Source organism: Nanorana parkeri, unplaced genomic scaffold, assembly GCF_000935625.1.
Source record: "Nanorana parkeri isolate BGI_ZX_2015 unplaced genomic scaffold, ASM93562v1 scaffold490, whole genome shotgun sequence".
Classification (NCBI taxonomy): domain Eukaryota; kingdom Metazoa; phylum Chordata; class Amphibia; order Anura; family Dicroglossidae; genus Nanorana; species Nanorana parkeri.
In genome coordinates, this window is record NW_017306758.1 from 180,960 (window position 1) to 194,217 (window position 13,258).

The following is a 13,258-nucleotide window of genomic DNA, read 5'->3' on the forward strand; positions in this document are numbered from 1 at the left end:
GACTCCTTCCCCTTCATTAGCCGTCACGGACATCGACCTTACCGGACTCCTCCCCCTTCCTTTCGTTAGCCGATGGAGCCACTTAGGGAAGGGGGAGGAGTCCGTTGACATCACCGGATTGCCGACGGGACTGCCGGAAGCCGGCGGAGAGGTGAGTGTTTTCATTAGCGATCAAAATAATTTTCATCGATCAAAAAGTTTAACGATTAATCGAGAAATTAATCTTTCATTTCCACAGCCCTATAATTTACCTCTTTTTTATTTTAATGGTAAATTTAACATTAACATAATTTCCCCTAAGCCCTTGAAGATAGTGCAATGTGCTATTAATCTAATGGGCTATAGGTGTAGATTGGCATGGCTATTCACTGGTAGGGCTATCAATGGTGCCAACATCTAATCAGCTGCAGGAGCAGAAAAGGTAAAAACTCTGCAATGATTTCGTGGCAGAAGGAAGAGCATTGTCACCTTATCAATGGAAGCATTATCCAATAGTTCTAAGGAAAGGATTACCTACCAGGTATTTTACTAAATGTTCGAGGGGGATACTTAGAAAAACATAGAGCCCCGTCTTACTGGTATGTGCAGCCTACATCACATATGTGATAGTATTGTTTGACCATAGTTTTACTTTAATAACTAAAGGGTTAACCATTAGAGATAGATGTAAAGGCTAATTCAAAAGCAAGGACATAACAAAGACATCAAAAGATGTGATCACTAAGATAAGGTAGAAAAAACTGTTACTATGAATCATCTCACTGATATTTAATCTTGAATGTCATCTTCAGAGCTAGAAGATGATGTAAAGCATCCACCAGCATATTTTATATTTGTGAACATGCACTGAATCTTAAATATTTAATATACTCTTCTTGAAGTCTATGTCCAGCCAAAATTTCTTTTAAGTTTTGCTAGAGTAGGAAAGGATTAGTACCCCCGTTGAGATTTCACTGCTATTTAGGAGGAGCTATTTAGCAATGATTTAATGCCATTATTTATGGTTAACTCTAAATTGATGACCTGTAAAGGCATTTAAAGCATTGCCTATTGACAATTTTGGGTACCATAGCTTTTCATGCAAAAATTTGGGGTTTGACATATTTGGTATCTATTTACTTGACACAACCTCATCATTTACATTTTATGTTGCCATAAAAACAGTGATTATATTGTATTTCCATGAACTAAAAATGCACTCAAATTATTTTGATTGTATTTTTTTTCTTTGATATAAAAAAATTGCAACTGCTACCATTCTTTCTACAGGGCCATGTTTTCAGAAGATATACGAGAGTCATTCAAAAAGTTACATACAGTAGTTACATAGTATTTAAAGTTGAATAAAGGCACAGGTCCATTGAGTTTAACCTTTATGTGTATGTGTGTGTGTGTGTGTGTGTGTGTGCGCGCGTGTGTAGTGCATGCATGTGGGTGTACGAGTCCCTGTGTGGTCTTAGTTTTTAAGAGTACCTGTACCTGTATGTTATGGTCCCTGAGTAATGCCTCCATGTCTGTAATTTGAGATCTATTAGAGTGACTCTGAATGTTCATGTACCATGTTATAGTGTTGTCCTTACCACACTAATGTATGCTTTTCTTTTTTAGATTGGGTCATTAAAACCATGGATCTGCCACTAAGAAAACGAGCTGTAATGGAATTTCTGGTGAAAGAGGGTTGCGCACCTAAGGAAATTCATAATAGGCTAACAAATGTTTATGGGGACGCTGTAGTGGACATTACCAATATGCGAGATTAGGTGAAGAATTTTCAAGAAGGAAAAAACTAAATTCCACTACAGCATCCCCATAAACATTCTTTAGCCTATTATGAATGCCCTTAGTCGCGCAACCCTCTTTTGCCAAAAATTCAATTACAGCTCATTGGTTAAGCTGCAGATCCATGGTTTTAAATCACTCAATCTGAAAAAGATTCCAATGTTTCCTCCAGGACTTCAATCTCAAGATTTTAAAAGGTGGCTGGACAAGGGTTTATACCGGATTGGGGATTATTTTAAAGATCGTATACCTATTTGTTTAGCATATTTTTAGGAAAGACTACACTTACCATGTGAGTGGTTTCATTTTATGCAAATTTCATGCTGGGGGAGAACTTCCCTTTGCAGCTGAGTGCCTCTTCCTGTAGTGCTAAGCAGCTTTGTGAATAGGACCCCGTGTATCCATTCCAGAGACAAGGCAGTCTGCTGCAAAACAGAAGTTCTGCCCCAGCATGAGAACCGATACAGATTTATAAGGAAGAGCAGCAAAGAGAAGGGAAACAACCATGGATTACAGTAAGGCACACATTACAGTATTGTTTTATGTTAAAAAATCTGAGGGTTTAATGTCACTTTAAACAAATTCATAATGTTCATCTTTTTGGCTGCAAAAATAACTATTGCTAAGGCCTGGAAAAAGCCCAATGTTCCTTTTTCATATTTTAAGGGAAAAGTTTAATGGATTATGATTCATGAAAAACTCCACAGTATTAGATAGATGGATAACTGAAAGTGAGGAAATTGTTCTATGTTTTGGTTTTCAGTGATTGATCTAGGGCTATATATTGTTGAAAGTGGGAATATCAGGGAAGAGATTACTGATTATGTATTGTAAAATTGTGATATATTGTAATATTTCTTTCTAGTTGTAACTGTATTTTGTAAAACAAAATTGAATTTTTTTATTTTTTTGTCTTTACTTTTCATTTTGTGTAAAAAAAATATTATGTGAAAACTCTTAATAAAAATATTGAAAGTTCAATCTGAAAAAGGAAGGCATACATCAATGGGGTAAGGGCACCTATATATCATGGTACATGATCATTCACAGTCTTTCTAATAAATCTCAAATTACAGACATGGAAGCATTACTTTTTGATTAACCCTCGTATAATGTTTTAGGGTTTTACATGCATTTTCATGTAAAAAATTTGCAATTTAGTATGTGCGTGCAAAATGAAAAAATGGCTCTGGAGGTAAAAGGGTAAAGTGTAACTGCACTTTTGTTGAAAATAAACAATCACCATCAATGTACATTGCAAGGATTTTAACAAACTTTGTTGCAAATTCCTACTTTTCTCCTCTGAAGAAAAGGCTGTTCGTTTTACTAAGTCCTTTCTAACCGACTCCTGAATGGCAGGGTCTCACTCATTATAATCGCCTCTTCTAATGAGGAAAGTTGCAGGGTCTGTCATCATCTCACCAAAATAAAATTTCTATTGGAGAGGATGCCTAAAATGTTATTTGTACCTTGGTTCAGGCTTCTGGGAAAATCTGTGAGCAATCACACAAGCAGTAAAAGGACATTTCTAGGAGGCAATACATACACCAGTGGTGTACAGAACACCTCCAGGTTGCCATATTGTACTGAATAGTTTTTTTAAGACATTTTAGAAAATTACAGCAGCTTCAGATTTAAATGTAAAGGTAATTTTTAGCAATAATAAATGACAAAATAGCTCATGTAGCAATTTTATATGCTATACTAATTTGTTAATGAAAGTTGAGTTTTCCTTTAAAGGACAGGTTTAGTTAGACAAAATAGCTAATACACTTATATAGCATTAGATTATGATTTATATATTTTATTTAGCTGCCTCCGGGCCGGCCGTAGTAGAAAAATGGCCGGCCCGGAGCTCTCTAGATCTGAGCCGGCGTCTTTAGACATCCGCTCAGAAAAAAAGGGGAAAAAAAGGGGGGAAAAAAAGGGGAAAAAAAATTTAAGTCCCCCCCCAAATTTAAAGTTACACATAAAAACGAATAAAAAAAACAAAAAAAATTTTAAAGTCCCCACCCATACATACACGCATGCAAACATGCGTCAGGGGCGCATACGTGCAAAAAAGACGATTGCGCCCATTACGCCGCACATGTTACATATCGCCGCGAACGTCTGAGTGAGAGCAATAAGTCTAGGGCCATCAATCACTGATATCACTAAACTGATGAGCGTTAAAAGCTTTTAAAGTGTCGCCTATGGCCAATTTTGGGTATGGTAGTTTTCTGCGATTTCGCGGGTGCGCGCAATTTGAAAGCTTGACATGTTTGGTGTCTATTTACCCGACGTGACCCGATCTTTTATATTTTACCAAAAAACTGGTTAATAATAAATGTTTCCTAACATAATGTAAAAAAAAAATTCTGTAATTTTTCCTAATTATAATAAAAAATAAAAACCCCAGTGGTGATTAAATACCACCAAAATAAAGCTCTATCTGTTCCCAAAAAATGGTATAAAATTAATTTCAGTACAGCGTTGCATGGCGGAATAAACGTCAAAGTACTGCAGCGCTGAACACTGAAAAATGGCCTGGCCAGGAAGGGGGTCTAAACACCTGGTCTTGAAGTGGTTAATCTAAACTCTTGTAATATCTGTTCTGAGTGGCAACATCAATTCCTGGTAACCATACAGAAATCTGCAACTGACAGCATCCATATAATATTTTTAAAAAAAAGTGTGAATGGAAGGCTGCATACAGAGTTTACACTATTTACATACACATCCTAGTATTGCAAATGTTCCCTCGTGTCACATCAATCCTACCAGTTGATCCCGCCAGACTGAATATAAAGGCTACACCTTCTCTGAGTAGGTGACAAAGTTCAATTATTACCACTAATTTCCACCAGTATAGTCACCTGTCCAGCAACTATTTTATTACCTTTCTTCACAGCAGCATAACTATAGGAAATGCCCCCTTTATCTGGTATATTTAAAAATGTTCAGCCTAAGGTTTGTTTTTTTCTGGAAACCTTGTTTGTCTAATTTGTAAGTTTAAATGGACATGGAAGAGGCATACACAAAATCAGCTGTTTTTTTTTTGTCTTAAAGCAAACCTAACAGACAGAGTCTGTCTGATTTAAGACAATATACACTGAGTGGCCAGATTATAATGACCACCCCATCAGTACTTCGTTGGGCCACGAGATGACTCCACGAGATGTTGAAAGGTGATGCAAGGAATCTGACACTGCACTGTTGCCCTTCTGTTGTCTTGTACCAGTCTTGCCACTCTCCGTTCTGCCCTAACATTTACTAGTTGCTGACGGCCACAATTCGCACGTTCAGACCCAGCTTTTCGGCAGACAGTCCAGTCTTTAAACACTTTAACAGTAGCTGCTCTTGAACATTTAACAAATTCTGCTGTTTTGCTGATACTCGCGCCAACAATCATCCCACGTTCAAAGGCTGTTAAATCGCGTTGTTTACCCATTTCTTCAGAAAAAAAATCACTTCTACTGTCGTGGTAAACAACCTGCTTCCCTATTTATAATGGTCTGGCCCTCTAGCAACTTCAGCGTGAAATTATAGCTAATTAGCCTACAAACATCAGGTGGTCATAATAATCTGGCCACTCAGTGTTTATTCTGGTCAGGATCTTAGCCTGGGCTCTAAGGTCAGTTTTAAATTCGTATCAATAAAGTGGTATTTTTGTACTCAGCATAACAATGTGATTTGTTAATCCTAACATGTGCGGTGTTGATTAATGTGAACAGTTTTTTTGTGACGAATCCATTTTGCAAGTTAATACATAAAAAGTGTTAGTCCAGGTGCATTTCACCAAGGGTCCCCAGCACGATTCTACATGTGTGCCATTCATTGATACACATGTAAAGACGTATTGAGAAGAATTGCAGTAACAGGCATTCAAGAGGGATTCAAGACTTCATCTTTGTCAGCTGAGACAAAATTCTGTAACATTAAGAAGGGAACAGTTACACCATTTTATATGTAAACATACCATGCATCAAAAACCTTTAATGTCCAGCAATATATTCAAGAAATATACTTTCAACTAAGTAAGGGGCCATGACCTACATATTAGGTGGCTTTGATTTTCCTCCTAGCATTTATCTTGTGTAGTTGGCTATGTTGTTTGCTCAATCCCTGTGGGTTTTACATTTCTGTGACGCTCATAAATCAAGGAAAATGAAGGTATAGGGTTTCCAAGTACTGTGTAGAGGAACCATTAAAGTATTATTAAACCCTCTCCTTCACTTCCACCTATAGGGTGGCTGCACTGCCTTGCAGAAAAACTTGTAGCTCCAGCACAGCCACCCTTAGGTACATGCTCCCTGCCAGGAGTGACTATATTTTGATGTTATCACTGTGCACTCCCCAACCGAAAATTCAGGGCAGTGCCATTGAGATGATGGGCTACGAAAATTTGAAATGGGGGGCATAGTGAGGTAAAATTCTATATTATGAAAGTGTGTTTGGTGTACCACAGTGCTAAAGTGAAAAGAGCTGATGGTGTAATACTACTTTAATGACAAGAGACTGAACTCCTACCTAGAAGCACTGTGAAAATTGTATGTAAAAGCAAGGTTGCAGTGGGATGATAGGAAGGGTTGTGCATTGTAAGGAAGTATAATGTATTTTCCGTGAGAACATATTTTGAGTTATGACTGCTGTGTTTATTTTAAGGTAATTTTTGGTGTGGCTTTTAGGCTAGGTTAGCACCTAGGCATTTCAGCTCGCAAACTGTTTTCGCTTGATTGTTGTACATTTTTTGTTTGCACGATTTTGCTCCTGCACCTTTTCGCGCGTCAGGCAATTTCTACCGACAAGTCGCAAAGTTGTGAACAGCTTCCATAGACTTGAATGCAGATCTCTGTTTTGTGCGATATCGCGCGGCTAAATCGATGTGATAAATCGACTAGGTGTGAACCTAGCCTCACATTTTTTTCTTTACTTATTTTGTTAGTTTTGGCTACTATAATGACTCTGCCTAACTGCTTTACATGATGAGATAAGATACCAGACACACATGGAGTGCATAGTTCTCTAGGACTTGACCAACTCATAGACTTTCATTGTCAGAAGTAGTAGGGCATAATCATTGTGTAATACAGCAAAGCTTGCCTGGCTGAAGCTTGCCCTTTAAAACTGAACTACTTATTTATTTATTCGTTTTATTTTACTTTTTGTGAATTCCATACTGAATTTTCAGCCTGTTCCCTAAACTATTGTTCAGAATGTTATCACTCTATATGCAGGATATGTAGAAAAGCATTGTGGTGCAAACGAATGAATAACAAAAGGTATAAATGTAATTGTCAGAATGTCAAAGCTATGGCACGATCACTACGGAAATTGTATCTCGTCTACAACTAGACATTCATACTGATGACAGAACAGATGTCCAACTCAAGCATTCCTGATTCTTGTTTCTAATTTCCACAATTCCTCTTTTGCCTTGCAAATTGCTATATGTTGATGATTGCATGTGAATAGAGGCTCTGATTGGTATCCAAATCCAAAAACTAATTTCTTCAATTGTCTCTCATCATTCCCAAATTATGCACATGGGAATCAGATATGAAGCTTTTACTATGTATGAGCAATGTCAATTTTTAACTGCGTACCAAACACCAGAGCAGAAATTGGCTTAAGATATTAGACAAATCCTCTGTAAAGGGATGTGCATGTAATGTTTCCTTTTGCTGAACAGGCTAAACTCTTGCAGGTCCATTGAAAAAATTAATTAGCCCTGGTTTCCATAGCAATAATCCCAATCCACAGTTACAGAGACCGTCTTGTAGTCAGAATTAATTATGTTGCTAATTACTAATCTGTCACATAAAAGCCAAATCACAATAATACATTTTACAGTATGTGCACGTATAGATTTGTTTTCACAGTTATTCACTTACCATATGATTGTTGGTCTGGCTGAGTAGTATTCTCCCCTCGACCTTCAAAACATTAATTATCAGTAATGTTAGAAGAAGTTATAGCTTCAAAATAGAATCTAAATAAATGTAACTAAAGGACTTAGGTAGGCTTCTACAAACTGGCGTGCATAAATTGTTTGCTATAAAGTAGAAATAGTCTATAATTCCTTACAATGCTTCCAGACAGTAGAGAAAGAATGTCTGATCTGCAGGTGTTTACAGACAGATCACGGGATGTCCATATATCTACAACAAAAATGGCAACTGTTCCTTGCTATATATATTTAAAGTTGGCAAAACTCTTAGAATAGAGTTAGGCTGACTAGACAACACTAGAATTTTGCCAGAAAAAAAATTGTTTTCGAAACCTTCTTTTAATTTGCTGAAAGTTAATGGGGTTAAATAGACAATCAATTTCAACCGTAGTAATGAAGAAGCAGGATGGACAATTTTCCTCAAATTAATAAAATTCTAGCAATAAATGTGGTTCTCGTTTGGCAAACTATTTGAAGAGATTTCCCTTATACTGTATTCATGCTCCTCATCAAAATGCTTTTAAATCATAAGGGTTGATTTACTAGAGGCAAATAGACTGTTCACCTGGCAAGGGAATTTTCAGTTTGTAAGGGAAGTTTCTCTTAGCTTAGTGAAAGTGGTAATAATTCCCTTTTGCAAAGAATGCCCAATCACATGCAAGCAAAAAAACCCAAACAAACTGCAATATTTACTTGCACATGATTGGATCATGGAAGTCAACAGAGCTTCATCTCATTCATTAAGCTAAGAAAATTCCCTTGCCAGGTCAAATTCACTTGCAAAGTGAACAGACAACTCAATATGGGGTAAGTAAACCATATAATGTTTTAGTGCGAATGGTAATTTTAGCGCACCATGGGGGGAATTTATCAAAACTGGAGCAGACCAACTCTGAAGCAGTTGCCCATGGCAACCAATCAGCTTCTCTCTTTAGTTTGTTGAGTCAAGCTTTGAAAATGAAAGGTGGATGCTGATTGCTTGCCCTGCACAGATGTTCTCTGCTCCAGCTTCATTAAATTCCCCTCAATGTGTTTGACGGTCAACAGAAGAGGATTTTGTTTCAATATCCGTTGATATGAATGCTTGCCTTGCCCGCTATTGATAAAACAAATCACAGTGCTTTCTCACCTCGACCATGGGCACGAGGGTAGCGTTTCTGCTCTGAAGCAGTGGCCTCTGATGTTGTGGAGTCACTTGCAGGGTTCTGCATTTTAGCTTTGCTCACTGGCATCGGCGGCGGAAGTTCATGTTTCGGAAAGCCCTTGAAGAACCAAGCCCCAGATCTTTTCCATACCTGCAGGCAGAAAGGTACTGTTATGTTTTGGGAATCTAACTCAGTAACCTATCCAGTTAGATAGGATACTGATACTGAAATCATATTTTGTTTGTCTTGTTTCTTGTCCAATGACATTAATTGGCAACTACCTAGACATTAGAAACTTAGACATAGTAGAAACTGAAATGTTTTCGCTATGTTAACACTGTGGCCCTGTACCATATAAAAAAAAAAACAGAAACAGTTGCTGATGCTCATCAATTGAAACACACCACTGGCAATGCACAATGGCAGGTCATTCACCAAGTGCTTACTATCATTCCAGTTAAATCTTATATTTATACCACTGTTGGTGCCCTCATTAATAACAGTAGGATGACTCAGTTAAAGAGGACTTTTACCCATATCTTCAAAATAACATGTTTATTAATGACAATATACAAACAGATACTTCTAGATAATTGCCGGCTTTGTATCCTTTGCATACCTTATTTCTCTTTTCCTCCCCAGTTTTCTGACAGTAACCATTTTTACTAAGGGCAGATGAATCCATCTCCCTTTACGTCATGGAACTCTAGCCCATGTGACTAGACATGTGACTATGCACATCATCTCAGGGGAGGAAAATGCCTTTCCCTGAGATCTTGTGAGATTACAGATTTACCAGCAATTTGCTGATGTAACCTTCCCAGGATGCAATGCTCGGGCACAGATTACATCACTTTTGCCAAAGAGAACCAGGATGTGGAAAAACAAGACATTGTAAGTAAATAAAAAACATGTTTGTTTAACTAATGAATGTAAGATGATTTTATATCAGCATGCAGAGCTGCATGCTGATGTGATTTTTAACCAAAGGGGGTACAGGTCCACTCCTTCATATGGTCATGTAGCTTTTGCATATATTTGAACATGTATGCAATGTAGGCTTCTGTTTTTATAATAAAACACATTTGAGTGGTAGGGGTTTTAAATTAAAATATGTAAAACTCATGTAAGGAAATATTTACTCTAACAAAGAGAAAAGCTAAACTCCAGGCATAAAGCTAAATACACAGATTAGCTGGATTTGGGTTTCTGTCAATACAGTCCTGAGATTTACACACACCTGCCACACAGTACAATCAGCCAGCCCTCTTCTTCCATCTGCATGTTCCTTGTCAGTAGATTTACATGCATCATACCTGACTAGCACATTGTGTTGCCTCCCTCACCCAATGCAGTCTAGGTGCTGCTGCATAGGGGATTGCAAAGGTTCTGTATTCATGAATGATTGATTAATAGATACATACAGGAGCTGCATTAATCTTTAGCCTTTATTATCTGCCTGCAGTATAGCTTTGGAAATAGGACAGCTCAGAACCACCAAAGCTCTCTGTGCTTTTTGGCACATAAGCCATAACCAGAAATAGGAGAATCAAGAAATATGTGGCATTTTTTTTCAACATTTAAAGGTTCCAATGTCTGTGCACCTAAACCTATTGGAATACTGTATATACCCCACCTACCTCACGTTGCTCACTGCATATTTTGCAGAGCCAAATGGAATGAGGCCTACTGTTGGTCTGTATTCCACACTTTGTGCAGACATTCTGTAAAAATAAAAAATATGATTAATTGACAAAAGAAAACTTTCGAACAAAACATTCATGAACAATGTATATTTAGAGGCTATGCAAAAGTTTTCCATGTTATAACACTATGCTACACAATATAAAACATTATCACAGTAAACAAATGATGTGTACACAGCAATAAAATTATGACAAATATTTAGAAACAGTTATATATTTGTAGAGGTTCTCATTTATCAAGGTCATGTTATACCTAGTAGTAATTAGTTACATTCAACACATTAAAATTAATTTGTTCTATAATGTTCAAGACATGTTGCTGTTCATCCAAGTAGCTTTCTCACTTCTAATGAATTTCAGGAACATAACACAACATTTATAGCCACACATATTACCTTAATCAAATCACCATGGAATGTGTCAACAAGACAGATGTTGATTGTCCACCTCCCATCTTGTTCTTGGGCAATCAACAAATATCCGTAAAAAAATAAGTCAAGGCAACTGGACTTGCTGTTTTTTTCTTGAAGACGTTTCACTGGACATCCGACCAGCTTCTCAATTCAGATTGACTTGTACAAAAATTCTCTGGGAAAAAATATGGTGAATGTTGCTCCAATACACATAATCTGTTAGTCGCAACCAGGTGTTGATTGTATTTGCATAATTGGAAGTGTTATTAACCTGCCCAGAGAGGTGTTAAAACAGCATTGTATGTGGCAGACAATAGATGTCTCGACCCCCCCTCCCCCTCACCTCTATTCAAGCTTGGCTCCTCTATTTTAACATAAATGGCCTCTGTCACACCTCTTTTAGACCAGTCCTCCTCCCTGTCTCTCTGGGGAGGTTATTAACACCTCATAGGTCCATTATGCAAATGCAATCAACACCTGACGGCGTTTCATTACCACCCGGCTTGTTGATTGCCCAAGAAGCCAGCTCTATGCTGATTGGCTGGGAAGCTGGCTTCCCAGCCAATCAGCATGGAGCTGGCCAAACAAAATGGAGCTGGCTTCCCAGCCAATCAGGAGGCTGGGATGCCACCGAATAATGGCTCAAAAAAGAAGAAATAGAGAGTTATAGACTGCCCTATTCAAAGCCCTAATTTGACTCCCATTTAAATGTTGCAGTTGGATTTTAAAACAGGCGGTTCATGCAAGGAGGCCAACAAAATCTTGCAACTGAAGGGATTTTGCATGGAGAATGTCAGAGACTGGTGGGCAGTTATATACAAAATGTCTTCCAGAAGTTATTTCTGCTACAGGGGGCAATACCAGCTTTTAATTCCAAAGGTGTACTTACTTTTTCCACAGTACACCATTATATCTATTCATAGTTTTGTTGAGTAAATAACTGAAATGGTGATTACTTTTTTTGTCCTTACTCAAGTATATAACCTTTGTCTGTAGGTACTGTTTGAAAAAAAGATCTTATATTTGTCGATTTAAATATGTAAAAAAAAAGTGAATAACAATAATAACCTTTTTGCAGTCTTCACAAACAACACACTTTGCTCCTGGCAATCCTAGTGTCTCCCCACACAGAATGCACCGTTCTACACCATCCCCAGTTACTGCCTTCTTCATGTCTTCTAACCGGTCCACTAAGCGCCTATAAAAAACAAAATAGAGGTTAAGGATAATTCAGTGCATTCAAGACAAGGAAAACAAGATTCGATCTAGAATTATGACTGATAAAATATATACAATGGGTAGAACAGTAATTAAATATATTATAGTAACGCACACACATACACACCTTAGGGTGGCCATATGTACCACAATATTTTTTAACAATTCCTCAGCAATCTGACAAAGATGAATGAGAATTGTGTTAGCAAAAGTTCTAATTTAAATGTTTTCACACAGTTGTTTAAAGTGACCCTCTCAGGTTCTTAAAATATACAGCTGAAAATTCTCTGCAAAGAAAATACAGTATACTCATCCTCTGGTGGCTTGTGTTTTCTACTGTGTCATTCCAGTAGCCTCCCCTAGTCTCGAAAACACTTTCAGCCCGCTGGATCTAGAGGGAGAGCCAGCTGTCAGACCTCCCTGTCTGTTTCTCCCGTCAGTGCTGGACGAATAGAGAGAGCGGAAGAGAATCCCTGCGGGGAGCGGTGACTGACAGCCATCACTCTCCACAGGGAGAGGATCGGGAAGTCAGCTATCAGCAGTATGTGTTTACTGACTTCCCGATCAATAGAGCGGACCTGTGACAGCTTCAGTGTCACAGATCGGCTTGAATTATGGGGATGAGTGTTTTCACTTACCCTATAATTCTTCCATAAGGGTGGATTTTCACCATTGGAGACTGTAGGCTGGCCACCTTGGGCTCCCAAAGGAACACCCTACTGCTAGGATCACGTCTGTTACAAAGAACCATTTTTTCTTTCACTGGTCTTTGTCTGGCTTACAGATGTGATAATATGCAATAAGCTAATATTGACTGTAGCTCTACTTATGATGAGAAAAACGTGTGGCCTATAACTACAGAGCAAAAGGCACATTTTTAGCTCTGCTACCTTTAGACACATGTCTGCTGTGTTTAAGGCTTAAGTCCTGGAAAATGTGATGTGTATGATGCAGAATACACATCACACAATGCAGATAATCAGGAACACTTTTTTTTAAGTGTGTACATTATCCCTTTGGGCATCAAGAAAAAAATGTGGACAAAGTTATCTTTATTTTGGTCTT

General features: G+C 37.9%; 1 protein-coding gene across 1 annotated transcript in view; it reads right to left on the reverse strand.

Annotated features, from left to right (window-relative positions):
* RPH3A (rabphilin 3A) overlaps positions 1 to 13,258 on the reverse strand; it is a 161,341-nt gene that overhangs the window by 84,520 nt on the left and 63,563 nt on the right. Inside the window, exons 4-7 of the mRNA XM_018560946.1 lie at positions 12,044 to 12,173; positions 10,497 to 10,580; positions 8,841 to 9,006; positions 7,656 to 7,697 (exon numbers count right to left, since the gene is read on the reverse strand). Of these exons, the coding sequence (XP_018416448.1) occupies positions 7,656 to 7,697; positions 8,841 to 9,006; positions 10,497 to 10,580; positions 12,044 to 12,173 (422 nt within the window). The remainder of the gene's footprint in view (positions 1 to 7,655; positions 7,698 to 8,840; positions 9,007 to 10,496; positions 10,581 to 12,043; positions 12,174 to 13,258) is intronic.